The sequence below is a fragment of the Bos javanicus genome, chromosome 7 (genome assembly GCF_032452875.1).
Source record: "Bos javanicus breed banteng chromosome 7, ARS-OSU_banteng_1.0, whole genome shotgun sequence".
Lineage (NCBI taxonomy): Eukaryota > Metazoa > Chordata > Mammalia > Artiodactyla > Bovidae > Bos > Bos javanicus.
In genome coordinates this window covers 110054737-110082097 of record NC_083874.1, presented here as the reverse complement: position 1 = coordinate 110082097, position 27361 = coordinate 110054737, and the positions used below count along the sequence as shown (strand labels likewise).

General features: G+C 41.7%; 1 protein-coding gene across 1 annotated transcript in view; it reads right to left on the bottom strand.

Annotated features, from left to right (window-relative positions):
- The window catches only part of CAMK4 (calcium/calmodulin dependent protein kinase IV), a 269812-nt gene that overhangs the window by 25360 nt on the left and 217091 nt on the right, over positions 1-27361 (bottom strand). Inside the window, exons 5-6 of the mRNA XM_061424868.1 lie at positions 24930-25020; positions 22864-22938 (exon numbers count right to left, since the gene is read on the bottom strand). Of these exons, the coding sequence (XP_061280852.1) occupies positions 22864-22938; positions 24930-25020 (166 nt within the window). The remainder of the gene's footprint in view (positions 1-22863; positions 22939-24929; positions 25021-27361) is intronic.

Below are 27361 nucleotides of genomic sequence, written 5' to 3'. Positions count from 1 at the left end.
CTGAGCGCCGAAGAATTGATGCTTTTGAACTGTGGTGTTGGAGAAGACTCTTGAGAGTCCCTTGGACTGCAAGCAGATCCAACCAGTCCATTCTGAAGGAGATCAGCCCTGGGATTTCTTTGGAAGGAATGATGCTGAAGCTGAAACTCCAGTACTTTGGCCACCTCATGCGAAGAGCTGATTCATTGGAAAAGACTCTGAAGCTGGGAGGGATTGGGGGCAGGAGGAGAAGGGGACGACAGAGGATGAGATGGCTGGATGGCATCACTGACTTGATGCACGTGAGTCTGAGTGAACTCCGGGAGTTGATGATGGACAGGGAGGCCTGGTGTGCTGCGATTCATGGGGTCGAAAAGGGTCGGACACGACTGAGGAACTGAACTGAACTGATGAGATGCTGAGAGTCTCATATTTTCTGGGTCTTGGTTTTTACCTCTAGTAAATGAATTGCACCAGCTAATTTCCAGGTTTCATCTGGGTTTCATATGCTGTCATCCAAGTGAAGGAAGAGTTGTTGAGAGTCCAGGCAAGAAAAGAGGACGGGTGCTCCCCCTGTGCACCTGCTGCAGGACCCCTCCTGTAGAGCCTCTGTGCCTGCCGCCCGAGGGCACCCATCCCCAGCTCCGGGGGGGGTCCATGCCCAGCCCGCGCGTGGGGAGGCACCTGCGGAGGCCAGCAGTCTGTCTTAAAGGTCCGGGGCTTTCCCTGACTTTGATCCTTGTAGCTCCCAAGTCAAGGGACCCAAAGGAAGCGAATACTATAAAACAAAGTCCTTTTTGAAACCATGTTACAGGGTTTTAGTTGGTTTTACCCGATGTGGCAATATCTGACCTCCCTTCCCAGCACTGGGTGCAACCTTACTTGCCAGAGGCAGCTTATGTCCTTGTGAGGCATTATGCTGCAAGATGAGTAAACTGGTGGGATGAAAAGCTAGACTTCCCATGTGAGGTTGACTGAGACGAAAGGAATACAGAATGTGTTTGTCCTCCATAATAAATTTCTCTTAAAAAGAAATTTTAAAATGGATTTATTATATTCACTATCATAATATAAAATTTGGATAAAATCAACCTAAATACCTAGACACAATTAGATATTAATACACAGTAACCTTTAAATATTTTTGATCACTAGTTAATAGGACTGTAACTTCAGAGCCAGCAGAATACATTCTTGTAATCTATGTGAACCCTTTCCAAGTGCCAAAAGCTTTTCTAGAATAAATTTCAGTCTCTGGCACATCAGTGTTTCAAGTCTCCTACATATCACATGTCCTGGAGGGTAATTCTACATATTTATGATTTTCTTAAGGGTTAGAAATAGTTGACTACTTCCAATTCAGTTCAAGAAAAGGTATCAACCAGTCTACCTTTTAATGCTATTCATACAGACACTCCTGGAAGTCCTTCATATATTTTCTTATCTCATTGCCAAAACAAACAAATAAACAAGCAAAATGCAGGGGCAGGGGAATAAAAACATTCAAGGTGTACTACAGTTGTTTTTTTTTTAACATGTATTTTAAATGATTTAGAATTTTTTCAGAAATAGTTAATAATCATTCATTGATTTTCCTGCCTGTCTTCTAAGTAGAGTCAAGTTTTCTGCTACTTCCTAAAGTTACCATCATTCATGTTATTGCTCATTAAACACTAAATGCTACAGAACTCCCAGGATACCTGACAGTGTAATGTCTAGAGATTGAAGGTATATATAAAGATTGGAATGAATTTATTTTAGTAAATAAAATCACTGTAACTTGAAATGGTTCTAAAATAAGCAAGATTAGGTATAGCCTGTGACATTTGACTGATGCTAGGTTTTCCTTCTCCTAAAGTCCTAAGAGAAAAATAGAGGGATAATTTGAATGACTGACTCTACCTTTTTTCTTTGGGGCTCCAAAATCACTGCAGATGGTGATTGCAGCCATGAAATTGAAAGACATTTGCTCCTTGGAAGAAAAGCTATGACAAACCTACACAGTGTATTAAAAAGTAGAGACATCACTTTGCCAACAAAGGTCTGTCTAGTCAAAGCTATGGTTTTTCCAGTAGTCATGTATGGAGGTGAGAGTTGGACTATAAAGAAAGCTGAGTGCCGAAGAATTGATGCTTTTGAACTGTGGTGTTGGAGAAGACTCTTGAGAGTCCCTTGGACTGCAAGGAGATCCAACCAGTCCATCCTAAAGGAAATCAGTCCTGAATATCCACTGGAAGGACTGATGTTGAAGCTGAAACTCCAATCCTTTGGCCACCTGATGCGAAGAGCTCATTTGAATCCTCATTTGAAAAGTCCCTGATGCTGGGAATGATTGAAGGCAGGAAGAGAAAGGGATGACAGAGGATGAGACAGTTGGATAGCATCACCAACTCAATGGACATGAGTTTGGGTAAACTCCGCGAGTTGGTGATGGTCACAAAGAGTCAGATGTGACTGAGGACTGAACTGAACTGAACTGACTGAACCTTCATTTTGTTGGTGCCCTAGATGAGCATGATCCCTTCCGACCTACTGAGTTAAAACCACAGAATGGTATTCTTTATTGGAAGACTTTTTCAAACTGTTAACTGTTTTTGAGAAAGCCCAATCCAAGGGAAACCAGGCACAGGAAATCAAGAGGTTTCTTTACTCACTCATTCAACTGATGATGAACTGCATTTGTTAAGCACATGCCGTGTGACAAGTGCTGTGGGTCGTGGTGGGGAATGAGGGGGCGTTACAGAGAACAAGTCTCCACTACCACAGAGAAAACCACACGAAGAAACATAGACTGGTAACCGGAAGTGCTTGGAGGGAGAGTGTCTGTAACAGAGGGTTGACCTGGTCAGAAAGATCAAGAAAGGTATTCAGAAAGTGAAGTTTAAACACAGGTGGAAGATCTAGAGAAGCTAACCAGGCAAAGGGAGAGAGGTAGTGGCTGAGCAAACAGAGAAGAGGGCTCCCTGAAGAAAGCAAAGGCAATGAGACCGCTCAGGGAGGAGCCGGGACTCGGGAAGGGAGGGGTGAGCACGGTGCGGCTCCCCGTGCCAGGCGGGGCCCCAGGGCGCCCGCAGGCAGGTCAAGGCCACTGCGGGTTCCACTTCATCAGAGCTTTGTTGTTGTTGTTGTTGCTCATTTGTGTTTAAATTCTCTCCTACATTTTCATTTTAACCATTCAAAACCTATAAGAAATACAGCCAATATTTTCGAATAACTATAAATGGAGTATAATGTATAAAAATTTTGAATCACCATGTTGTATACCTGAAACTTATGCAATACTGTCCATCAATTATACTTCAGTTAAAAAATAGAAAAGATTTATTTTCACCTTAAAGCCCGAATCTGACTTTATAGAAGTACAGCGGACAGACACAGTGGGGCTCGCAGTGCAGAGGCTCATCTTGAATTCAGAGACTCCTGGGCCACAGAAATCCACGGCACCCTCAGCACCTAGAAACTCCTCTAAGCACTGCCCCTGGGGATTGAGCAGGAGGAGGGAGAGCCTGTTTGGACCTTCTCTGCTCCTTCCTGCTTCCCAGCTTGGCCAGGAGGACCCCGAGGAGGTGCCTCCAGGGCGCCTCCTACAGGCTCACAGAGCTTACCAGCTCCTACGGTGCCCACGGCAGGCTTTCCTGAGCATCAGTACCGTGTGTGGTCCTCTGTTACGGGGTCACATACATTTGGCAAGAATCAGGAACAACCTTTTCAACTTTGTCAAGGGCAGTTTTTGCTTTGACAGTAGAGAAGACAGGTAACGTCCGAGTGCAGTATGCTGAATGCTATTACAAAGGTGTGGACCAGATCAGACTGTGACACAGCTGAAAGGCTTCTGGGGCTGGGGGTGGGGGTGCTGCCTCTGGCCAGGAGCAGACGCGCCGGTTTACGGCAGGGAACCTCAGAACACTGCCATTCTATACACGCCTTGCTGAGAACACCTCGGACACTTCAGTTATTTACCATTTGCTAGTGTAGAGCAAGAAAAACGTCTGAAGGATGTTTTGAAACGTAAGTGATAGGCCCTTTATGTTCCAACGCATCCGTTCTATTTTCCTTGGCTCTTTTACATTCCAAACATCAGTCAGTACAACTCTCACTGTTCCTCATTTCAGCTGTTAAAGAAGTCTTCCTTGCCACATGAATCATAGGACATTTCTTTTTGTATAAATCTTATAAATGGATGAAGAAAGAGCCTGTTTATTTTTCTCACTTCATTTTTTTGTTTTTTAAATGATACCCTGAAGAGAAAATCAAATATCCTAGAACACCTAGTGCGTTCAGAAGCAGACAAAAGAAACACGACTTATTTTTATCACCCTGTGAAAGTTTCATTTCTATGAAAGTCACTTTTCTGTGATTCCCTTGACTTGGAGTAATCACTATTTGTTCCAAATCTTAATCATACTGAATCTCCTGGTCACGTTAAAGCTGTGATGGATGCTGGCTGAGGGATAGCAAAGGAGTGTCAGTTGAAAAGCCATCTTTCCATTTTTGTGGGAAAAGGCAGAGTATAAATAAATACACCATATAATTAATTATCTCATCCTAATAGTAACATTATATAAGAACCTCTTTTTTATATGACAATAGAGATATAAAGTGATGGATTTAGCGTTCAAACTGTCTCATGTTACGTTGGCAAATACTGTGCTTTTCTCTAAAGGAACTATACACCTCACTGATAATTATCAGCAATAATTCTTTTTGAAACGTTTACTGTTTATTTTATACTTATCCTTTCTGTAGCAAACACTCTAAAATGGAACATCCTGTGGGTGTTGCGGGCCCACATGGCGCATTTTAAGCGCCTCTCCTACCCACGCGCCTCAGTCAGCTCTCGACCCCTCTCCTCGCGTGGCTCCACCCTCACATAGGCAATAACAGAGCCGAACCCTCACAGCAGGCGATTCGCGGGGCGGCTGGTTCTTTCTTGAACTGGTCTCTCACAATTATAAGGAAGAGGGCATGGAGAATGATTTGCGATACTGAGACCAAGAAGTTAAGGATTTCCAGTACATTAGAAGATTGTCTGTAAGGCGGACACAGAGACCAGACCCACGGACGCAGAGAGGGGACGGGGAAGATGGGATGAAAGGAGACAGGAGCACGGGAACATACACCCCGCCGGGTAAACAGAGCCGGAGGGGCCCTGCTGCGGCGGGGAGCGCACATGCCAGCTCGGCGAGAACCCGGGGGTGGGCGGGGACCCTGCACACCCACGGCCCGTGCACGCTGATGCCGGCAGAAACCAAAGCAACACTAAAGCAACTGTGCTCCGACTACATAAATGTATTTTAAAAAGACTGTCTCTAAACTAAAGGGAGCAGGAGAAGTGAGGGGGTGCCGTTGGTGACAATCTCTTTAGACTCCATTTTATCAGCCATCTCAGGTCAAAATATACTTGGTTAAGTGCTCGTTTGGCAACTTAGTTGACAAATACAGAATGCATACAGGGATTCTGTGGGAATACCACTTAATACTGTACAGGTGACCAGGACGTGTGCAGGGCTCTCCCCTCTGTCCCTGTCAATGGTGCTGACCCTGCAGGATGCACAGGCAGGTCTGGGACCATCTCCCACGCGAGGGAGGTGGCTGCTTGTATGAGCCCCTTAGCTGCTGGCAGCTCTAGGTGTTAAAACATGGATTTGTGCGCTGAGCCCCAGACTGGTGTCTTACACAGCTATTCATTCCTAGCTCTGCCCTGCGGAGTGTCTACTGTTGGACCGTTTGAATGGTAACGAGGTCGCCTCTTCTCCCTGGCCTCCTGAAGGCGATGCTGCCTGGGTGTCAGTGGGATCACTTCTTTTTCTGCTCGAGGGATGCTGGACAGTCTCGTGACTTTAAGTAGCACCTACACACTGGTACCAGCAGCCACACCCTGGCTTCTGAACCTCAGACACATCCGCCGGGGTGTCACACAGCACCCCACGGCCAGCAGCCCTGCGCCTGCTGCTCGGGAGGCGTTCCGCCGCAGGGAGGGCAGCTCTGGGGTCTCAGGGCCCCTGTCCCCTGCAGTCACACGCCCGCCAGCCGCCTCCTCGCGGGCCGGCGCTCTCTTCCTCAGGCTGGCGCGCTTAGTCCCTGTCCCTGGAATGTTCTTTCCCGGGTGTCTATACCACGTGCTCTCTCCCTGCCCTCCTCCAAGGCTGTGATCTCCTCTCCCGTGAAGCCTTCACGGCTTACCCTGTTTAAACATTAACTCAGGCTCGCAGCACTTCCTGTCTTCTTCCCCAACTCTAGGTTCTTCCACAGAAATTCTTTTTATATAGTTTACACATGTATTCTGTTTATTGTTTGTCTTCTCCCACTAAAATTTACCTTCCCTAAGGAGTTTTTTCACTGCTCTATCTCAAGCACCCAGAACAGTGCCCAGTGCATAGTAAGAACTTAGTGAAATTAAACGAAAAAAGACTGAAGTTCCACAAAACACCCTTTCTTTAGGTCTGTATCAGACGATACAAAGTCCCAAGAGACTCATTTTCCTCTCAGTTTAAAACTTCCCAAACAGCTCTGAGTCCCTGTGCTCTGCAAGGTCAACACCAAGATCAGCGACACCCCTGCTCACCACTCCTGGCTCGTTGCCAGCTTCATTCTCCCTTTCCTGGGCACCTCTTCATCTGGACCAGGCGCTGCAAGCCTGCCTGGGACAGTCTGCGCTGGCTCAGGGAAAGGAGATGGGATGTGCAGGAAGGGGCAATGGGTTTGGGCCAGCCTGCTGGGCGTTCTTGCCTCCCTCAAGCCTTTCCTGCCCTGATCTCACTGTCCACGAGCCTGGGGACCATCTGGCACACAACAGCCAGTCAGGGAGACTTCCAGGCAGTGCACGTGACGTTGTACTTCATACTTATTTTTTACAGTGTTTTTAATTTTTTTAAAGTTCATTGGGTATTTAATTAGTTCTCAGGTGATATAATTCCCTACATGATTAGAATACCAAGGTAATTGGATACTCTAATTATTTCACCGTAGCAATTTAATCTTCTAGAAATGAACAAAGACATGAAACTATTTTGTAAGTTTGGAAGATGGCGGTCAGGGAGACCACTTTCTCCCCCACAAATTCATCAAAAGAACATTTGAATGCCAAGTAAATTCCACAAAACAACTCTGAATGCCGGCAGAGGACATCAGGCAGCCAGAAAAGCAGCCCATTGTCTTTGAAAGGAGGTAGGAAAAAATATAAAAGATAAAGAGACAAAAGAGGTAGGGACGGAGCTCTGTCTCGGGAAGGGAGTCTTAAAAAGAAAGTTTCCAAACACCAGGAAACACTCTCACTGGCAAGTCTGTGGTGAGCCTTGGAACCACAGAGGGCAACATAACCGGGAGGAAAAATAAATAAATAATAAAACCCACAGATCACATGCCCAACGGTAACACGCCTGCATCTGCCACTAGCAAGCGGGGACTGGGCAGGGAGGCGCGGGCTGCATTGCTTAGAGTAAGGACCAGCCTGAATGCCCCGAGGGCAATCTGAGGGAACTAACTTGGGCTAGCAAACCAGACTGTGGGATAGCTACCACGCGAAAAGTCCTAACCTAAGACACTGCCAGCCCTGCTCACAGAACAAAGGATTGACTAGAGCTACATAAAAAGCCCTAACCTAACACACCATCAGGCCCGCTCATAGAACAAAGGACTGAGCAGAGCTAGCTGGCTGCAGACCGGCCTATCCCACTCCGGTGACAGGCCAGCGAGGGCAGCCAGAGCCAGAAGGGGGCAATCGCAGCCCCAGAGAGGCATTATCTACCAAACTGCAAGCAGGCTTCATTGCTAACCAAGACTTCTTGGGATTCTGGACAGTCAACATCCGCCTAAGAAGGTGCACCGGCTGTACACCCAGAGAACCGAGTGGCAGGGACAGGGGAGGCGATAAGTCGCAGCAACCATGCTCGCCAAACACCTGGTCACCTGAGCTGCTCGGACCTGGGAAGAGCACAAAACGCAGGCCCAACCGAGTCTGTGCCTCTGAGGACTACCCAAGTACCTTAACCTGAGCGGCTTAGACCTGGGAAGTGCATACAACCCAGGGCCGGCCTCAGACAGTCCCCGGCAGAGCAACCTAGAGCCTAAGCAGTGTAGCCAGGGAAAGCGCACACATGTCGTGAGCGAGGGCAAACCCAGTGTGGCCGAGACACTGTGAGCACATGCCAGTGTTATTTGTTTGCAGCGTCCCTCCCTCCCCACAGCACGACTGAACCAGTGAGCCTAAAAAAGTGTCCACCACCGCCCCCTTGTGTCAGGGTGGAAATTAGACACCGAAGAGTCCAGCAAACAGAAGAAGCTAAAACAGAGGGAACCGCCTTGGAAATGACAGGTGTAATAGATTAAAACCCTGTAGATAGTACCGACTACATAGGATGGCGGAGAAGGCAATGGCACCCCACTCCAGTACTCTTGCCTGGAAAATCCCATGGATGGAGGAGCCTGGTAGGCTGCAGTCCATGGGGTCACTAGTAGTCAGACACGACTGAGCAACTTCACTTTCACTTTTCAGTTTCATGCATTGGAGAAGGAAATGGCAACCCACTCCAGTGTTCTTGCCTGGAGAATCCCAGGGATGGGGGAGCCTGGTGGGCTGCCGTCTATGGGGTTGCACAGAGTTGGACACGACTGAAGCGACTTAGCAGTAGCACATAGGACAGGGCCTATAGATCTTGAGAAATATAAGCTGGATCAAGGAACTATCCAAAAATTAACTGATCCCACACTGCCCACAACAACACAAGAGAAAGTCCTAGATATATTTTTTACTATTTTTACTATCATTCTTTAATTTTTTTAATTTTTTAAGTCCTCTATTACTCCTTTAATTTTCATTTTTATAACCTACTATTACTTTGCAAAAAAAAAAAGAGAGACCCTATTTTTTAAAGCAAACTTCATATATATATATATATATTATAATTTTTGTGACTTTTTTTCTTTAATATTGTATTTTTGAAAATCCAACCTCGACTCTAGATTTTTAATCTTTGCTTTTTGGTATTTGTTGTCAATTTTGTACTTTTAAGAACCCAATCTTCAGTACCCATTTTTACTTGGGAGCGAGATTACGGGCTTGACTGCTCTCTCGCCCTTTGGACTCTCCTTTGTCTCCACCAGGTCACCTCTATCTCCGCCCTCCCCCTTCTCTTCTCTACCCAACTCTGTGAATCTCTTTCTGTGTTCCGGACGGTGAAGAACACTTAGGGAACTGATTACTGGCTGGATCTGTCTCTCTCCTTTTCATTCCCCCCTTTTATCCTCCTGGCCACCTCTGTCTCCTTCCTCCCTCTTCTCTTCTCTGTATAACTCCATGAACATCTCTGAGTGGCCCAGACTGTGGAGCGCACATAAGGAAGTGATTACAGGCTAGCTTGCTCTCTCCTCTTTTTATTCCACCTCATCTCATTCGGGTCACCTCTAACTCCTTCCTCCCTCTTCTCTTCTCCATGTAACTCTGTGAACCTCTCCAGGTGTCCCTCACTGTGGAGAAACTTTTCATCTTTAACCTAGATGTTTTATAAACAGTGCAGTATAGATGGAGAAGTCTTGAGGCTACTGTAAAAATAAGACTGAAAACTGGAAGCAGGAGGCTTAAGTCCAAATTCTGAGAATACCAGAGAACTTCTGACTCCAGGGAACATTAATTGACAGGAGCTCACCAATGCCACCATACCTACACTGAAACCAAGCACTACCCAAGGGCCAACAAGTTCCAGAGCAAGATATACCATGCAAATTCTCCAGCAACACAGGAACACAGCCCTGAGCTTCAATATACAGGCTGCCCAAAGTCACTCCAAACCCACTGTCATCTCAAACTCATTACTGGACACTTCATTGCACTCCAGAGAGAAGAAATCCAGCTCCACCCATCAGAATACTGACACAAGCTTCCCTAACCTGGAAACCTTGACAAGCCACTGATACAATCCCACCCACAGCGAGGAAACTCCACAATAAAGAGAACTCCACAAACTGCCAGAATATGGAAAGGCCACCCCAAACACAGCAATATAAACAAGATGAAGAGACAGAGTAATACCCAGCAGGTAAAGAAACAGGATAAAGGCCCACCAAACCAAACAAAAGAGGAAGAGATAGGGAATCTACCTGATAAAGAATTCCAAATAATGATAGTGAAAATGATCCAAAAGCTTGAAAACAAAATGGAATCACAGATAAATAGCCTGGAGACAAGGATTGAGAAGATTCAAGAAAGGTTTAAGAAGGACCTAGAAGAAATAAAAAAGAGTCAATATATAATGAATAATGCAATAAATGAGATCAAAAACACTCTGGAGGGAACCAACAGTAGAATAATAGAGGCAGAAGATAGGATAAGTGACGTAGAAGATAGAATGGTAGAAATAAATGAAACAGAGAGGAAAAAAGAAAAACGAATTAAAAGAAATGAGGACAATCTCAGAGACCTCTGGGACAATGTTAAACGCCCCAGCATTCAAATCATAGGAGTCCCAGAAGAAGAAGACAAAAAGAAAGACCATGAGAAAATACTTGAGGAGATAATAGTTCAAAACGTCCCTAAAATGGGGAAGGAAATAATCATCCAAGTCCAAGAAACCCAGAGAGTCCCAAACAGGATAAACCCAAGGTGAAATATCCCAAGACATATATTAATGAAATTAACAAAGATCAAACACAAAGACCAAATATGAAAAGCAGCAAGGGAAAAACGACAAATAACACACAAGGGGATTCCCATAAGGATAACATCTGATCTTTCAATGTAAACTCTTCAGGCCAGGAGGAATGGCAGGACATACTTAAAGTGATGAAAGAAAATAACCTACAGCCCAGATTACTGTACCCAGCAAGGATCTCATTCAAATATGAAAGTGAAATCAAAAACTTTGCAAACAAGCAAAAGCTGAGAGAATTCAGCACCACCAAACCAGCTCTCCAACAAATGCTAAAGGATCTTCTCTAGACAGGAAACACAAAAAGGGTGTATAAACTCGAACCCAAAACAATAAAATATATGGCAATGGGATCATACTTATCAATAATTACCTTAAATGTAAACGGGTTGAATGCCCCAACCAAAAGACAAAGACTGGCTGAATGGATACAAAAACAAGACCCCTATATATGTTGTCTACAAGAGACCCACCTCAAAACAAGGGACACATACAGACTGAAAGTGAAGGGCTGGAAATGGATATTCCACGCAAATAGAGACCAAAAGAAAGCAGGAGTAGCAATACTCATATCAGATAAAATAGACTTTAAAACAAAGGCTGTGAAAAGAGACAAAGAAGGACACTACATAATGATCAAAGGATCAATCCAAGAGGAAGATATAACAATTATAAATATATATGCACCCAACGTAGGAGCGCTGGAATATGTAAGACAAATGCTAACAAGCATGAAAGGGAAATTAACAATAACACAATAATAGTGGGAGACTTTAATACCCCACTCACACCTATGGATAGATCAACTAAACAGAAAACTAACAAGGAAACATAAACTTTAAATGATACAATAGACCAGTTAGACCTAATTGATATCTATAGGACATTTCACCCCAAAACAATGAATTTCACCTTTTCCTCAACCGCACATGGAACCTTCTCCAGGATAGATCACATCCTGGGCCATAAATCTAGCCTTGGTAAATTAAAAAAAAAAAATTAAATCATTCCAAGCATCTTTTCTGACCACAATGCAGTAAGATGAGATCTCAATTACAGGAGAAAACTATTAAAAATTCTAACATACGGAGGCTGAACAACATGCTGCTGAATAACCAACAAATCACAGAAGAAATAAAAAAAGAAATCAAAATATGCATAGAAATGAATGAAAATGAATACACAACAACCCAAAACCTGTGGGACACGGTAAAAGCAAGGTTCATAGCAATACAGGCATACCTCATGAAACGAGAAAAAAGTCAAATAACCTAACTCTACACCTAAAGCAACTAGAAAAGGAAGAAATGAAGAACCCCAAGGTTAGTAGAAGGAAAGAAATCTTAAAAATTCAGGCAGAAATAAATGCAAAAGAAACAAAAGAGACCATAGCAAAAATCAGCAAAGCCAAAAGTTGCTTCTTTGAGAGGATAAATAAAATTGGCAAACCATTAGCCAGACTCATCAAGAAACAAAGGGAAAAAAATCAAATCAATAAAATTAAAAATGAAAATGGAAATATCACAACAGCACAACACAGAAATACAAAGGCTCATACGAGACTGCTATCAGCAATTCTATGCCAATAAAATGGACAACTTGGAAGAAATGGACAAATTCTTAGAAAAGTACAACTTTCCAAAACTGAACCAAGAAGAAATAGAAAATCTTAACAGACCCATCACAAGCACAGAAATTGACAATGTAATCAGAAATCTTCCCCCAAACAAAAGCCCAGGTCCAGATGGCTTCACAGCTGAATTCTACCAAAAATTTAGAGAAGAGCTAACACCTATCCTACTCAAACTCTTCCAGAAAACTGCAGAGGAAGGCAAACTTCCAAACTCATTCTATGAGGCCACCATCACCCTAATACCAAAACCTGACAAAGATCCCACAAAAAAAGAAAACTACAGGCCAATATCACTGGTGAACATAGATGCAAAAATCCTTAACAAAATTCTAGCAATCACAATCCAACAACACATTAAAAAGATCATACATAGTGAACAAGTGGGCTTTATCCCAGGGATGCAAGGATTCTTCAATATCTGCAAATCAATCAATGTAATACACCACATTAACAAATTGAAAAATAAAAGCCATATGATTATCTCAATAGATGCACAGAAAGCCTTTGACAAAATTCAACCTCCATTTATGATAAAAACCCTCCAGAAAGCAGGAATAGAAGGAACATACCTCAACATAATAAAAGCTATATATGACAAACCCACAGCAAACAGTATCCTCAATGGTGAAAAATTGAAAGCATTTCCCCTAAAGTCAGGAACAAGACAAGGGTGCCCACTCTCACCACTGCTATTCAAGATAGTTTTGGAAGTTTTGGCCACAGCAATCAGAGCAGAAAAAGAAATAAAAGGAATCCAAATTGGAAAAGAAGAAGTAAAACTCTCACTGTTTGCAGATGACACGATCCTCTACATAGAAAACCCTAAAGACTAGCTACCAGAAAATTACTAGAGCTAATCAATGAATATAGTAAAGTTGAAGGATATAAAATAAACACACAGAAATCCCTTGCATTCCTATACATGAATAATGAGAAAACAGAAAGAGAAATTAAGGAAACAATTCCATTCACCATTGCAATGAAAAGAATAAAATACTTAGGAATATATATACCTAAAGAAACAAAAGACCTATACATAGAAAACTATAAAACACTGGTGAAAGAAATCAAAGAGGACACTAATAGATGGAGAAATATACCATGTTCATGGGTTGGAAGAATTAATATAGTGAAAACGAGTATACTACCCAAAGCAATTTATAGATTCAATGCAATCCCTATCAAGCTACCAATGGTATTTTTCACAGAGCTAGCACAAATAATTTCACAGTTTGTATGGAAATACAAAATACCTCGAATAGCCAAAGCAATCTTGAGAAAGAAGAATGGAACTGGAGGAATCAACCTGCCTGACTTCAGGCTCTACTACAAAGCCACAGTCATCAAGACAGTATGGTACTGGCACAAAGACAGAAATAGAGATCAATGGAACAAACTAAAAAGCCCAGAGATAAATCCATGCACCTATGGACACCTTATCTTTGACAAAGGAGGCAAGAATATAAAATGGTGAAAAGACAATCTCTTCAACAAGTGGTGCTGGGAAAACTGGTCAGCCACTTGTAAAATACTGAGACTAGAACACTTTCTAACTCCATACACAAACATAAACTCAAAATGCATTAAAGATCTAAACATAAGACCAGAAACTATAAAACTCCTAGAGTAGAACATAGGCAAAACACTCTCTGACATAAATCACAGCAGGACCCTCTATGGCCCACCTCCCAGAATACTGGATATAAAAGCAAAAATAAACAAATGGGACCTAATTAAAATTAAAAGCTTCTGCACAACAAAGGAAACTATAAGCAAGGTGAAAAGACAGCCTTCAGAATGGGAGAAAATAATAGCAAATGAAGCAACTGACAAAGAATTAATCCCAAAAATATATAAGCAACTTCTGTAGCTCAATTCCAGAAAAATAAATGACCCAATCAAAAAATGGGCCAAAGAACTAAATAGACATTTCTCCAAAGAAGACATACAGATGGCTAACAAACACATGAAAAGATGCTCAACATCACTCATTATCAGAGAAATGCAAATCAAAACCACTATGAGGACCATTTCACGCCAGTCAGAATGGCTGCTATCCAAAAGTCTACAAGAAACAAATGCTGGAGAGGGTGTGGAGAAAAGGGAACTCTCTTAGACTGTTGGTGGGAATGCAAACTAGTACAGCCACTATGGAGAACAGTGTGGAGATTCCTTAAAAAACTGGAAAGAGAACTACCATACGACCTAGCAATCCCACTGCTGGGCATACACACCGAGGAAACCAGAATTGAAAGAGACACGTGTACCCCAATGTTCACTGCAGCACTGTTTATAATAGCCAGGACATGGAAGCAACCTAGATGTCCATCAGCAGACAAATGGATAAGAAAGCTGTGGTACATATATACAATGGAGTATTACTCAGCAATTAAAAAGAATACATCTGAATCAGTTCTAATGAGGTGGATGAAAGTGGAGCCTATTATACAGAGTGAAGTAAGCCAGAAAGAAAAACACCAATACAGTATACTAACGCATATATATGGAATTTAGAAAGATGGTAATGATAACCTTGTATGCGAGACAGCAAAAGAGACACAGATGTATAGAACAGTCTTTTGGACTCTGTGGGAGAGGGCGAGGGTGGGATGATTTGGGAGAATGGCATTGAAACATGTATAATGTCATATGTGAAACAAATCACCAGTCTAGGTTTGATGCATGTTACAGGATGCTTGGGGCTGGTGCACTGGGATGACCCAGAAGGATGGTATGGGGAGGTAGGTGGGAGGGGGCTTCAGGATGGGGAACACGTGTATACCTGTGGCAGATTCATGTTGATGTATGCCAAAACCAATACAATATTGTAAAGTAATTAGCCTCCAATTAAAATAAATTTATACTAAAAAAATAAATAAATAAAATGAGTAAGACAAAGGAAGAAAAGAAAGTTTGTAGTTTAGACTATTAGATTTACATCTTTTACTCATTTAAATTTTCCAATATTTTTCATGGTAATGTATCTGCATGTGGACAGAAATCTCTTCTGACTGTAGACTGCTCAAAAAATTCTAATTCTGGTACAGTGAATGGAATAGGTTATTTCTTTAGAATATATCAATGTGGTGACAAAGTAAGATTATCCCTATAATAATTAGACCTGGCAAATGCCAAGAGGAAATAAATTCTTAATAGCTTCTGGAACCTGAATATTTTACCATATGTGAAACAGATCACCAGTCCAAGTGCAATGCATGAAACAGGGCATTCAAAGCTGGTGCACTGGGACAACCCAGAGGGATGGGATGGGGTGGGTGGTGGGAGGGGTTTCAGGATGGGGGACACGTGTACACCCATGGCTGATTCATGTCAATGTATGGCAAAACCCACTACAATATTGTAAAGTAATTAGCCTTCAATTAAAATAAATAATTTTAAAAAGGAAAGATTATGAAACAAAATAAACGTTTAAAACTAAAACAGATGCTAATCATGCCTTCAAAAAGTAAAATAAAAATTAGTATAAAATTATTAAATCATGTTTATTTTGATTGTGCAGCAGAGAAGAGAATATAGCAACATTTACTGTTCTCTAAAGCACTTAGTTTTATTCCGGTTTGATTTTTGCTATTTTCTGAAAAACAAAACAAAAACATCAACAACAACAAAAGTTCAACTTAAAAAACCCTCAAATAAAATTCTTTATACAATCTTGGAAAAAAAAAAAAGAATGTGGATAAATACACAAGTAGGAATATAAAATATGAAGATACATAATTCAGTTAACTAAGCCTATGAATAAATTAGATAATTGATATTAGACAGAAACATTCTTTTATATAACCACTTCCATACTGGTTTTTCTTTTCTACTCTAACATCTTGTATTTCTTGTCTATGATGGGCGTGGGTATGTTTCAGTTAAGTTCAGTCGCTCAGTTGTGTCCAACTCTTTGTGACCCCATGGACTGCAGCAGGCCAGGCCTCCCTGTCCATCACCAACTCCTGGAGTTTACTCAAACTCATGTCCGTTGAGTCTGTGATGCTATACAGCCATCTTATCCTCTGTCGTCCCCTTCTCCTCCCACCTTCAATCTTTCCCAGCATCAGGGTCTTTTCAAATAAGTCAGTTCTTCACATCAGGTGGCCAAAGTATTGGAGTTTCAGCTTCAACATCAGTCCTTCTGATGAACATTCAGGGTTGATTCCTTTAGAATGGACTGGTTGGATCTCCTTGCAGTCCAGGGGACTCACAAGAGTCTTCTCCAACACCACAGTTCAAAAGCATCAATTCTTTGGCACTCAGCTTTCTTTATAGTTCAACTCTCACATCCATACATGACTACTGAAAAAACCATAGTTTTGACGAGACAGACGGACCTTTGTCAGCAAAGTAACGTCTCTGCTTTTTAATATGCTGTCTAGGTTAGTCATAGCTTTTTTTCCAAGAAGCAAGCATCTTTTAATTTCATGGCTATAGTCACCACCTGCAGAACACCCATAAACTTCAAGCTTTAAATATCTCAACCAGTTAAGATATTCTGGAAGTAGTATTGCATAGTTACATTGTAACACATTTATCAGGAGCCATGCCCAATGGATATTTTTTTTCTTGAGACCTATTTCTATTCCCAACAAGATTCTGAGAATTTCTTCAACGTTGAATACTTCATGGAGTATTTCAGAGTATTAGTCATTGATTCCATTTATCTGAATCACAAATTTTAGTTTTCTGGCCTGGAGTTCTGTTTCGACTGGGCACATTTCCCAGGAAATAATGAGTATTTGCTTAAACACACAGTATCTGTGATCTTTTTTCCTTTGAGATTCTTTTATAGGAGAACCCTCTGTTATTAATAGCCTGGGGCAAAAGTTCTGTAAGTGAGACTGATTGGATAGCTTTCCTTTTTTAATTTCCTAACAAATGACACATGGTATAACATAAACACCTACTCTCTCCAAAGATGTAATTGAAAAAGCCTTCAAGATATCCGACAGAGTGTACATAAGAATAATTCACAGAGGACACAATCGTCCTTACATCAAGCAAGAAGCAAGCTCAGCCTCCCTTCTCTGTCACCGTCCAAGGTAAACGCAAAGTCTCTGTGTAAAGTCGTGCTTTTCACAGCGTGACTGTGATTTCCGCCAGTCTTGCACTTGGATCTCATTTTCAGCTCTTTCTATAAAGGGACAGTTCCCTCCTCACCCAAATATTCTCAGAAGGCTACATGGAAAACTGATACTCACAATGATGACTTTCTTTTTGCAATGAACTTAAAACAAACAAACAAACACACACACAAACCAGTACTTATATGTGGTATGGGGAGAAAGGGCTGGAACTGAGGGTGATCCTCGAAGAGGGCTTCAGCCTTACCTATAAAAGGTCTCATTGTTTGTGAGACAGATGAATAGATATATTATCACATTAAGTTGAAACAATTCACATCTCTGCACCTTCTCTCTGCTCTAGGCTGCCTGCTGCCCGTGCCCCAGTGTTACCGGGTCCTTAAAATCTTGCCCCCCTGCCCCCTCTTGGGGTTAATATTCTATTGTATTTCCTTTGGATCAAGAGACTGTATGAATATATATGTCTGCTTATATATATTATGAACCCTGCCTTTTAAATTAAGTAATCAAACTTTCCTGTTTTTATTTCTAAGCCTGCCTTGGCCTCTACAACTGCAGTGTGAGTCTAGCACTTCGGAGCCTGAAAGCACGTTTATTTCCTCTCTGACCCCCTCCTGCCGCAGCATCCTTGCTGCTTCCTTCTGTCGTGCGGTTCAGCAAACCACACCTTCCTGGGGGAGCCTCTGCCTCCAGCGCAGTGGATGGATTGCCTCGATCTCGTTCAACCACTCAGCTCCCTCTACCCCGTTACCCAGCCCCAAGGGTGATGTGGATATCTGCCAGGGACAAACAAATGGAAAACAAGCCTCTCTTATGAGACAGCATCGCCTTAAGAGCATTGTCTCATAAGATGGCAAAGCAAGAGTTAGAAATAGTATTTTTATAATAATTTTATGTTAAAAAATAAATGACTGGATTGACAGGAAAGAGCACCTACAATAGCTTTCTAATTTGTCTTCTTTGATCTCTCTTCTCTCTCAGATTCATTTGTCATAATGTCATTATCAGGATATTGATAAAACAGACTTGATTTTAAAATATAATTGCTCTGATGAGGAACCTTTGTTGGGTCAATATTATCCCCCAAAGCGAGTCTCAATCCCCTGGCCTAGTGCACAGATTCTTTTAAAATTTGGTGCATCCTACTTTTCCAAGTCCATCTGCATTCTTGGTACCGAAGACTCCATGCTGTAGTCATGCAAAGTGACCGAGCAGCAAATAGTCCCTGGAGCTGCCAGATGCTGCCACTCGCCTGCCTTCTCTGTGGCCGCCTCTTCACTCGCTGAACTCCTACCAATTCTCCAGTGTCCCTCCTCCGTAAAGGCCCACCTAAGAAGGATTAATTACTCACTCCCCTCTGCATCCTTGAGCCTTAGGCTCAGATAAGTATGTAATTTATCACAACAAATTCTGATTTATCCTGTACAGATATTTCTTCTTTTATAGCCTATGAGATCCTTGAAGGGTAAGATCATACTGTGTTCACTCATAATCTCAGTGACTAACATGGAGTCTATTAACACATTCAGTGTTCATTTTACCAGTGAATGAATCATTCATTCATAGTGAATCAATATGGATCAATCATTTATTCAGAGAATGACCAAACTGAAAACCACAATCACAGAAAACTAACCAATCTGATCACATGACCACAGCCTTGTCTAACTCACTGAAACTAGGAGCCACGCCGTGTGGGGCCACCCAAGATGGACAGCTCATGGTGGAGAGTCCTGACAAAACGTCCACTGGAGAAGGGGATGGCAAACCATGTCAGTGTTCTTGCCTTGAGAACCCCCTGAACAATATGAAAAGGCAGAAAGACAGGACAATGAATGATGAACTCTCCAGGTAGGTAGGTGCCCAATATGATGAGATGGTTGGATGGCATCACTGACTCGATGGACATGAGTTTTAGTGAACACTGGGAGCCGGTGATGGACAGGGAGGCCTGGTGTGCTGCAGTCCACGGGCTCGCAAAGAGTCAGACACGACTGAGTGACTGAACTGACTGACTGGGAATGACCATTTTGTACTGTCACAAGAAAGACTTGCTCTTATCACTATTATTAATAAGCTGTTGAAAGGACTCTGCTATCTCAGTCCCAGAAGGGACTCTGAGAGATTACTAGGGTAATTTCTCCCTGATCCTTCCATTTCAGGCTGCTCAGTTCTCAGAGGATTTCTCTAACCTTCCTATCTCCCTGGAATACTTAGAATTCAGTATTAGATAGCAATTACTAAGTTGACCACCAGCTTTACTGTTGTGGGAAACCCTTAACTTGTTGTCTCATTCTCTCCTCAATCCTCTTTCAATGCTTCTGTCAACTGGTCAGCAATGAAGGGCCAAAATGGGCCGCCCCACTGGTATATAGTAGAGAACTCAGGGTTCTTCTTTTCCCCGTGTTGTTGGAGATCTGGAAGCAGGAAAGAAATTCAGGATGAGGTCAAACAAGGACATATGAATTAGAGAAAGGAGAAGTTCATATGGCACGATTAGAAGGAAGGGTGATGGGCAGGTCGTCAGGCAACAGTTCTAAGGAAAAGAAAAGTATAAAATCAGAAGAAGAGGATGGCTAAAGGGAACATACTGTAATGGTTTCCACAGTTTTTCTGAGAATGACAATCTCGCTCGTAAGCCTGTGGTAGAGACAGTTGTCTGGTGCAGCACTCACTCTGCTAACAGACCCCGAGTTCACGAGGGACTGCAGCATGTCCAGTAAGGATGTACTGGCAGTTTCTCTGGTCTTCTGGGGCTGGAACTAAGTACTGGCAAATAAGATACAAGTGGAAGTGACACGTGGGGCTTCCGGAAGTGCATTTAAACATGAAAATGTGCTTTCGTAGAGTTTACTTCTTCTGGTTGTAGAATGCAGATGTAATGACTGATTTCAAGCAGTCATTTTGGACTGTGAGGAAACATACTCAGGAATGGTAGAGTAAGACAGAAAAAGTCTGAATCCCTGACACTGAGATCCACCACACCTGCAGAGCCATAGCTGTGGAACCCACCTGGACCGCCTACCTCCAGATCTCCAGTGTATCAGAGAAATCAACATCTGTCTTATGTTTGGAGAAAGTAGAAATAGTGACAGATTTTAGTTTCCTGGGCTCCACAATCACAGTGGATGGTGACTGTAGCCATGAAATTAAAAGATGCTTGCTCCTTGGAAGAAAAGCTATGACAAACATAGACAGTGTATTAAAAAGCAGAGACATTACTTTGCTGACAAAGATCCATGTAGTCAAAGCTATGGTTTTTTTCAGTAGTTATGCACGGATATGAGAGTTGGACCATAAAGAAGGCTGAGCACCGAAGGACTGATACTTTGCAACTGTGGTGCTGGAAAAGACTCCTCAGAGTCCCTTGGACTGCAAGGAGATCAAACCAGTCCATCCTAAAGGAGATCAACCCTGAATATTCACTGGAAGAACTGATGCTGAAACTGAAGCTCCAATATTTTGGATACCTGATGTGAGAAACTGACTCATTGGAAAGACCCTGATGCTGAGAAAGATTGAAGGTGGGAGGAGAAGGGGACGACAGAGGATGAGGTGGTGGGATGGCATCACCGACTCGAGATACATGAGTCTGAGTGAACTCCGGGAGATGGTGGAGGACGTTCCCTGTCTTTCTCTGCTGCCATCCATAGGGCGGCAAAGAGTCAGACATGACTGAGCGACTGAGCAACAATGTTCGGATTTTCACTTCCTACAATGACCCACACTTCTGAGGTTTCAAAAATTAAAATAAGGAACATTTTAAACTGAAAGTTGTAAATGATATATACTGCTCTGAAGGGAAACTATTGATTTTTCTATGTTGCTTTTTTGATTAGTGTGATGTGTATGTGCTCAGCTGTGTCTGACTCCTGTTGACCCCATGGACTACAGCCTGCCAGACTCCTCCGTCCATGGGATTACCCCAGCAAGAGCACTGGAGTGGGTTAGCTCCACCTCCTTCTGTAATTCTGTTTTTAGGACCTCGAATACCTGGATTCTCATCCCTGATCCTCTAGTAACTAGACTTGGAATCTTGAGGAAGTCATACTCTTTTGACCTTAGTAAAATGAGAATGTTACTAGATGAATACTAAAGTTCCTTCTAGCACTAACATTCTGTGAATCCTACATTTAATCATGCATTTCCTTCAGTGGCTTTCTTAATGCACTGTTCCAGTCTGACTTCTGTGAATTCAAAAGTTGTTAAAATGAGTTAGTAATGTCATTCTTCCGTGTCTACTTATGACATGATGTGACTAACAAACATAAATCCCATAGAAGAATAGGACAGATAACGCTGAAACCACCCTTCTCCTATGTTTCCATAATGGCCTTTCCATAAGCATAACATGGCATTCCTCAAGGTATACATGTTTGGTTTCACATTCGTTCCTTACAGATTCTGAGCCCATGGGAGTGGGGGAGGGGGCAAGAAAATGCATCTTCCTGGTGCCAAGCACTGACTTGAGTACAGCAGGTGAACATATGAGTAAGTGAAGGAAGATTTGTATAAAAAAATGACGGCCCTAAGAGAAAATGATAGTTTTAAGAGAAAATGATAGATAGTTTTACGACTGGTAACTTGAAATCTTGTCTCTTTTCTTTGTAACACAGATTTTAATTAATTTGTGATGTATTCATGAGTCAGAAAAACTTGAGAAATTCTTATAAGCTTTATTGGCTTTTAGCTTGTTGCCAGATTGAGAGAGTCATCAAGAAAAAAAAAGGGGGGCGAGCTTCATGCTGTCTTGGATCAAACGCTATTGTTCTGTCTCCGGACTGTGGCCTGTACTCAGGGTGCCTTCAGCCCGTTCCAGGAGGCTGGGAGGATGGGCAAGGATGTGAGGACTGTGTTATCTCCAGGGCCTCTGGCTGGGAAACCCCACCTATTGCCCTTCTAGTGAGGCTAGACCAGGGCCATCAATGAGAACCAGGGGCCACCCTCGCTCCCTGCAGTCCTGCACACCATCGGAATGAACGACACGTCTCCTCACACACCTTCCTAACAAACAGCACGTGAGTAAAGTGACAAAGGGTTCATGGCTTTAATCCCAATCACAAAGGTATTTCCCTGTTCTTTGCCCTGGAGAGTCTGTTTCTACTCCTGAGTAGAAGAGCAGTATACTGAGTATAAGAGCAGCTACTCCCTGAAAGGCAGGCTCAGAGCTCCTGTTACTTCTTCCTGGGTCCCCAGGCACAGAGCTCCTGTCCCTTCTCCTGGTCGCCAGGCGCGGATCCTTTCCCTTCTCCTGGCTTCCCCAGGTGTGGATCCTGTCCCTTCTCCTGGTCCCCAGGGACAGAGCTCCTATTCCTCTCCTGGTTCCCACCTCCCTGCTGTCCTGCAGGGGCACCCTAAAATCAACATCATTGAACCCCTCATGCAGAGCAAGAGCTGGTCTGAGTGTCATTTATAAACACCTTCCTCATGGAGACTCATATCAAATTATGTCTCAAATAGAGATATTAGGACTTTGAATACAAAGAAGTAAAATATCAATCAGTATTACAGAACATACCGCAGTACCCTGGGGTTCCACATACTGTCTTCATGAGTACTTGATGTTCTACGATTTTGGAGAGTCCAAAATCAGCTAAGAAGACAAGAAAAAAAATTAATGAAATGAGTATTTTCTCAGCTTTTATAAGATGACAGATTACTATTTTATTATTCAAAACAAAACTTGTTTGTTTCTGTATTTGATATTGGGGTGGATATAGAGGACAGCCATTTGGGAGAGTAAACTAAAAAAACTAAATAATAATTTAAGTCTGGCATTAAATTGGAAAAAAGTTTACCCCATGACTCCAATATATATTTTATGTTTTCTCTGTAATTACTTACTTTTAGTAAATAAGCTATTTCTTCTGGAAATAATAGATGCAATGGATATATTTTGTATAATGTTAATTCTAAGATTTGAAACTAACTCTTAACGACAGCATAGGATTACTAATAAAATCAGAACTTTAATCCATCTAAGAAATCAGAATAAAAAAATTAGACTTTCATAAATGTCAAGAAAATGAACAGAAATATAAAAGGTTTATTCTGCTTCAAAATAAATGGTTTCATTCTTTAGTGTATTTGATGGATAAGAATTTACTCTCATACGAAGAACATGTAACTTTGCGCAAAAATCCTTTTTATTTATTTCTCAGAATATTACCTAGATAAAACATGATCAAAAGTTGCTATTATACTCTATTTGCTGGGCTACATCTCTTTCACCCAAGAAACCTCAGGAAACAGTTCAAGGGCATTCTTCAAGAGAGGCAGGTGCAGAACTGATGCCATTTTAGACTTCAAAGATAAACCCACATTTCCATGGAGGTGCTGATCCTTATCAGAAAAAGCAACAGGAAGTCCTTCAGAAAGGAAGGCTCTCCCTGCTAAATTAGTATCTATCCATCCATTTAAAGAAATCTCTTTAAGGATAAAATCTTTGAAAGTGCTGTTAAAGGAAGCAACAAACGGAAGCCTCCCTGCTGCCCGCTGCCTTTCAGGAGAGAACAGGCCGGCGGCCCAGCAGGATGTCGGCATTTTTCCTTTAGGTTCTTGGCTCATAAAGCACATTACGTTGTCTGAGCTTTCCCATGATATGTACAACTTAATTTTCAAAAACGTTAACATAAATGCAGTGAACTCATCAGATTAGCGTTATAAAAGACAGCACCAAAAGAGTAGTGCCCTTCAGAGGATTTAGAACAGCTTCTCCAAAGAATCCAAAATAAATTTTATAATTATTTTTGTAAACAAAGATTTGCTTTGTAAGGGACAAGGAAAGTAAAATTTAATATACATTTTTTTCTAAAATGCTGATTTACTGATCTCTCTGGGTAGATCAGAATTTCCCAAATCATCTCTGTAGTTCTTTAAGTTCTTACTGGGGGAAAAAAACACAAATCAAGGTTTCCAAAGTCAAATAAGGTTTGGGAAGAGCCTTACAGACACTAATTTAGATGTTAAGCCCACACATTAGCACTTCTAACTTTCTGAAAGCCCTGCAGACATAAAGCCTGGCTTAGCTATGACTCAGCGTTCCCTGACTGGCTTGACCAAACCCAGCACCTCCATACTCATCCCCCAAGGGGCTCATCCACCCTCGTTCACTGAGAACTGGCGTTCTGTGGAGTGCACGTTGAGAAATACAGATCTCAACTTATCTCTGTTCATATAAACAAATGACTCAGAGCCAAAAGTACACTGATATGTTCTAAGCATTTTGTGTCAGAGTTCTTCATTAGCTAAAATTAAGCTCCAACTAACTTGTGATAAAAGTTGATAACCAAAAAGAAGTGCTACATAATCTGTGATTTTCTTCTATAATAAACTTATCTTCAAAATATAAGGTCACCTCCTGAAGTCCCTGTCTTTTCCAAGGGCTGTGATTCCTTTGTGTGTCCAGCTATAAAGTACCAACTGGCACAAATTAATTCAAGTTGATATTCTAGGAAACAGACTTCGTTATTTGAGGAAACTGAATGGAGACAAAACCTGATAGAGCAATATTTACAAAGTCCATGGAATAAATTTCTTCTGCTTTGGGAACAGGGGTAATAAGACATCAGGAAATACCCTTACCAATTTTGAGTGGTGCATCTGGTGCTGGAGTTGCATAGAGAAGATTCTCTGGTTTGAGATCACGATGGACAATCCCATTTTCATGTAGGTACTAAATATGGACAATAATGAAGTAACAGTCATGTAATTATATTTATGGGGCCAACGTTTATATTTAATCTTTCCAGAATTATAATAATCTTTACTAAGTTATATAATTCAAACACACACATATTAAAATTTTAAAATAAACACCATAAAGGTGAATGAGTTTTAAATTATATGTCATTTGAGAATAGCTTATACATAGTTTCCTAAAAATGAAATGCAATTTAAATTATATAGAAGCGATGGCCACAAATAAAATATTTACTTCTCAGAGAATATTAGTTACAGTTCTCATATGCATATTATCATATCAGATCAATTGGCTACTTATTATTATAAATAATAAAGTCAACATGCCCTGTGTTGAAATTTGTCTGATTTATTATCTGAAAGACATAATTCTGTGTATCATCTTAGAAGCTCACAACCATAGCAAAGCCTTCATAATTATTGTTTGAACAGACATTCAGACGTGAGTAATTACTATAGAGAACTACCTTTAATATGATAAATATTGTTTAATGACAATAAATGCTCTCATAGGCTCTTTGAGGATTAGTATATCCAGCTATCATTGATATTATTTTAGAGATCACCTCTAACATTCGTTTTATTATATTTTAAATTCTTTTGTAAATCATGTGCAATCACACGCGTAGCACATTCTTGTTGTGAATGTTAAAGCTCTACCTGACCCTGCTTCTCCTCCAGGGGACATCCACATCCCCTCCAAAAGCAGGCATTCATCGGTTTGAGATGGTCTGAACTCTCCTCTATGCAGTTACGAATACGAGTACATGCATACAAAGACATATACCTGATTTTTCCATTTTCTTACATAAATGTATCAGTAATAAAAATTTTCACACTGCTTTTATTTTTTTAACAACATCTTTAAAAATCTTTCCCGTATGTCACCACAGCTTATTTTATTTAGCCCTTGTATTCCTTCTTTGTGGGATATATCACTTTTTATTTTGCTATTTCCACTTTGATGGACATTCAAATTTTTAAAAATTACAAATAATGCAGTAATACATCTTCAATACTTGGAAATGTGAGCATTTTTGCTGATATTCTCTAGGATAGATACCTGAAACCAGGTCTGGTGTGGTCACAAGGTATATAGATTTTTAACTTTAATATGTACTGCAAAATCACTTTCCTAAAAGACTCCAACAATATTTATTCACATAAAAGTGTAAGTGTATACATTTTCCTAATATCTAAATAGCAAATTTATATTTTTAACTTCTGCTGAACTGGAATATAAAAATTATATCTGAAGTTTGGTTTAATTTCTCTTTCTCTGTTTACTCATATAGTCCAGCTTCTCTTTATACACTTTCCTTTTTATAAATTGCCTATTCAAATCCTTTGCCTGTCTTTCTGTTGCGTTAAGAGAAAAAGTTGCCAAGGTGCTTTTCTCCTTTCCTTTGGCATAGAGGAACAGAGGAGGTCATTCTTTCTTTCTACTCAAGCCAAGTAAAAGAGGATAAAAAGCTTCAAGGTCACCTGATATGTGTCACTTAGTGGTCTGAGGAAACGGACTGATACCTGGCTCACTCATGAAAAACTGGTAAACTGCTGGAGCAGGTGACTGAGGGGACAGTGTCTCAGTGAGACTCAGCTGGCCTCACCTGACAGCTGGACAGAGAAGCACGTTTCTCACGGACCCGGAGTGGACTGTGCAGAAGGGCACTGGACACGGGTCCCCCGAGGAGGTCCTTCTGCTGGAGTGCCTCCCGTGGGGGTGATGCCACCTCATCTCGGCATCACAGAAAGCAGAACCCGAGGGCGGTGACAGCAGGCAGCTGAAGGGCCACTCAGATCACCCGGAGTGAGAGAACTGTCCTGCAAAGAGTCCCTGCAGAGCTATCAAAGATGTCCCACAGGGGAAGACAACAGGCATTTGTAACCTGCCACAACCAGAGATCACTGTACCAGCTTACCAGTACCAGCCCAGGGAAGACCAAGCTTTAATCCCCTATTTCCTATCCTGTTCCTTATCATTGCCTTCACAGCCCAAGCCTGGAAGAACCACAATCAGTATCTAGCTGGTTGGAAAAGAGGAAGGAGAAAAGCAGAAACCAACAGGAGTCCCTACCACTATGTTTATGAATTACAGATCCCAGGGTGGGGGAGGTAAGACATTTAAAACTGGGTGAGTCTAAAATTTTGGTCTTTTCTTGAAAAGATGCTCAATAATCGCTAATTATTAGAGAACTGCAACTCAAAACTACAATGATGTCCCACTTCACACCAGTCAGAACGGCTGCCATTAAAATGTCTACAAATGACAAATGCTGAAGAGGGTGTGGAGAAAAGGGAACCCTCTTACACTG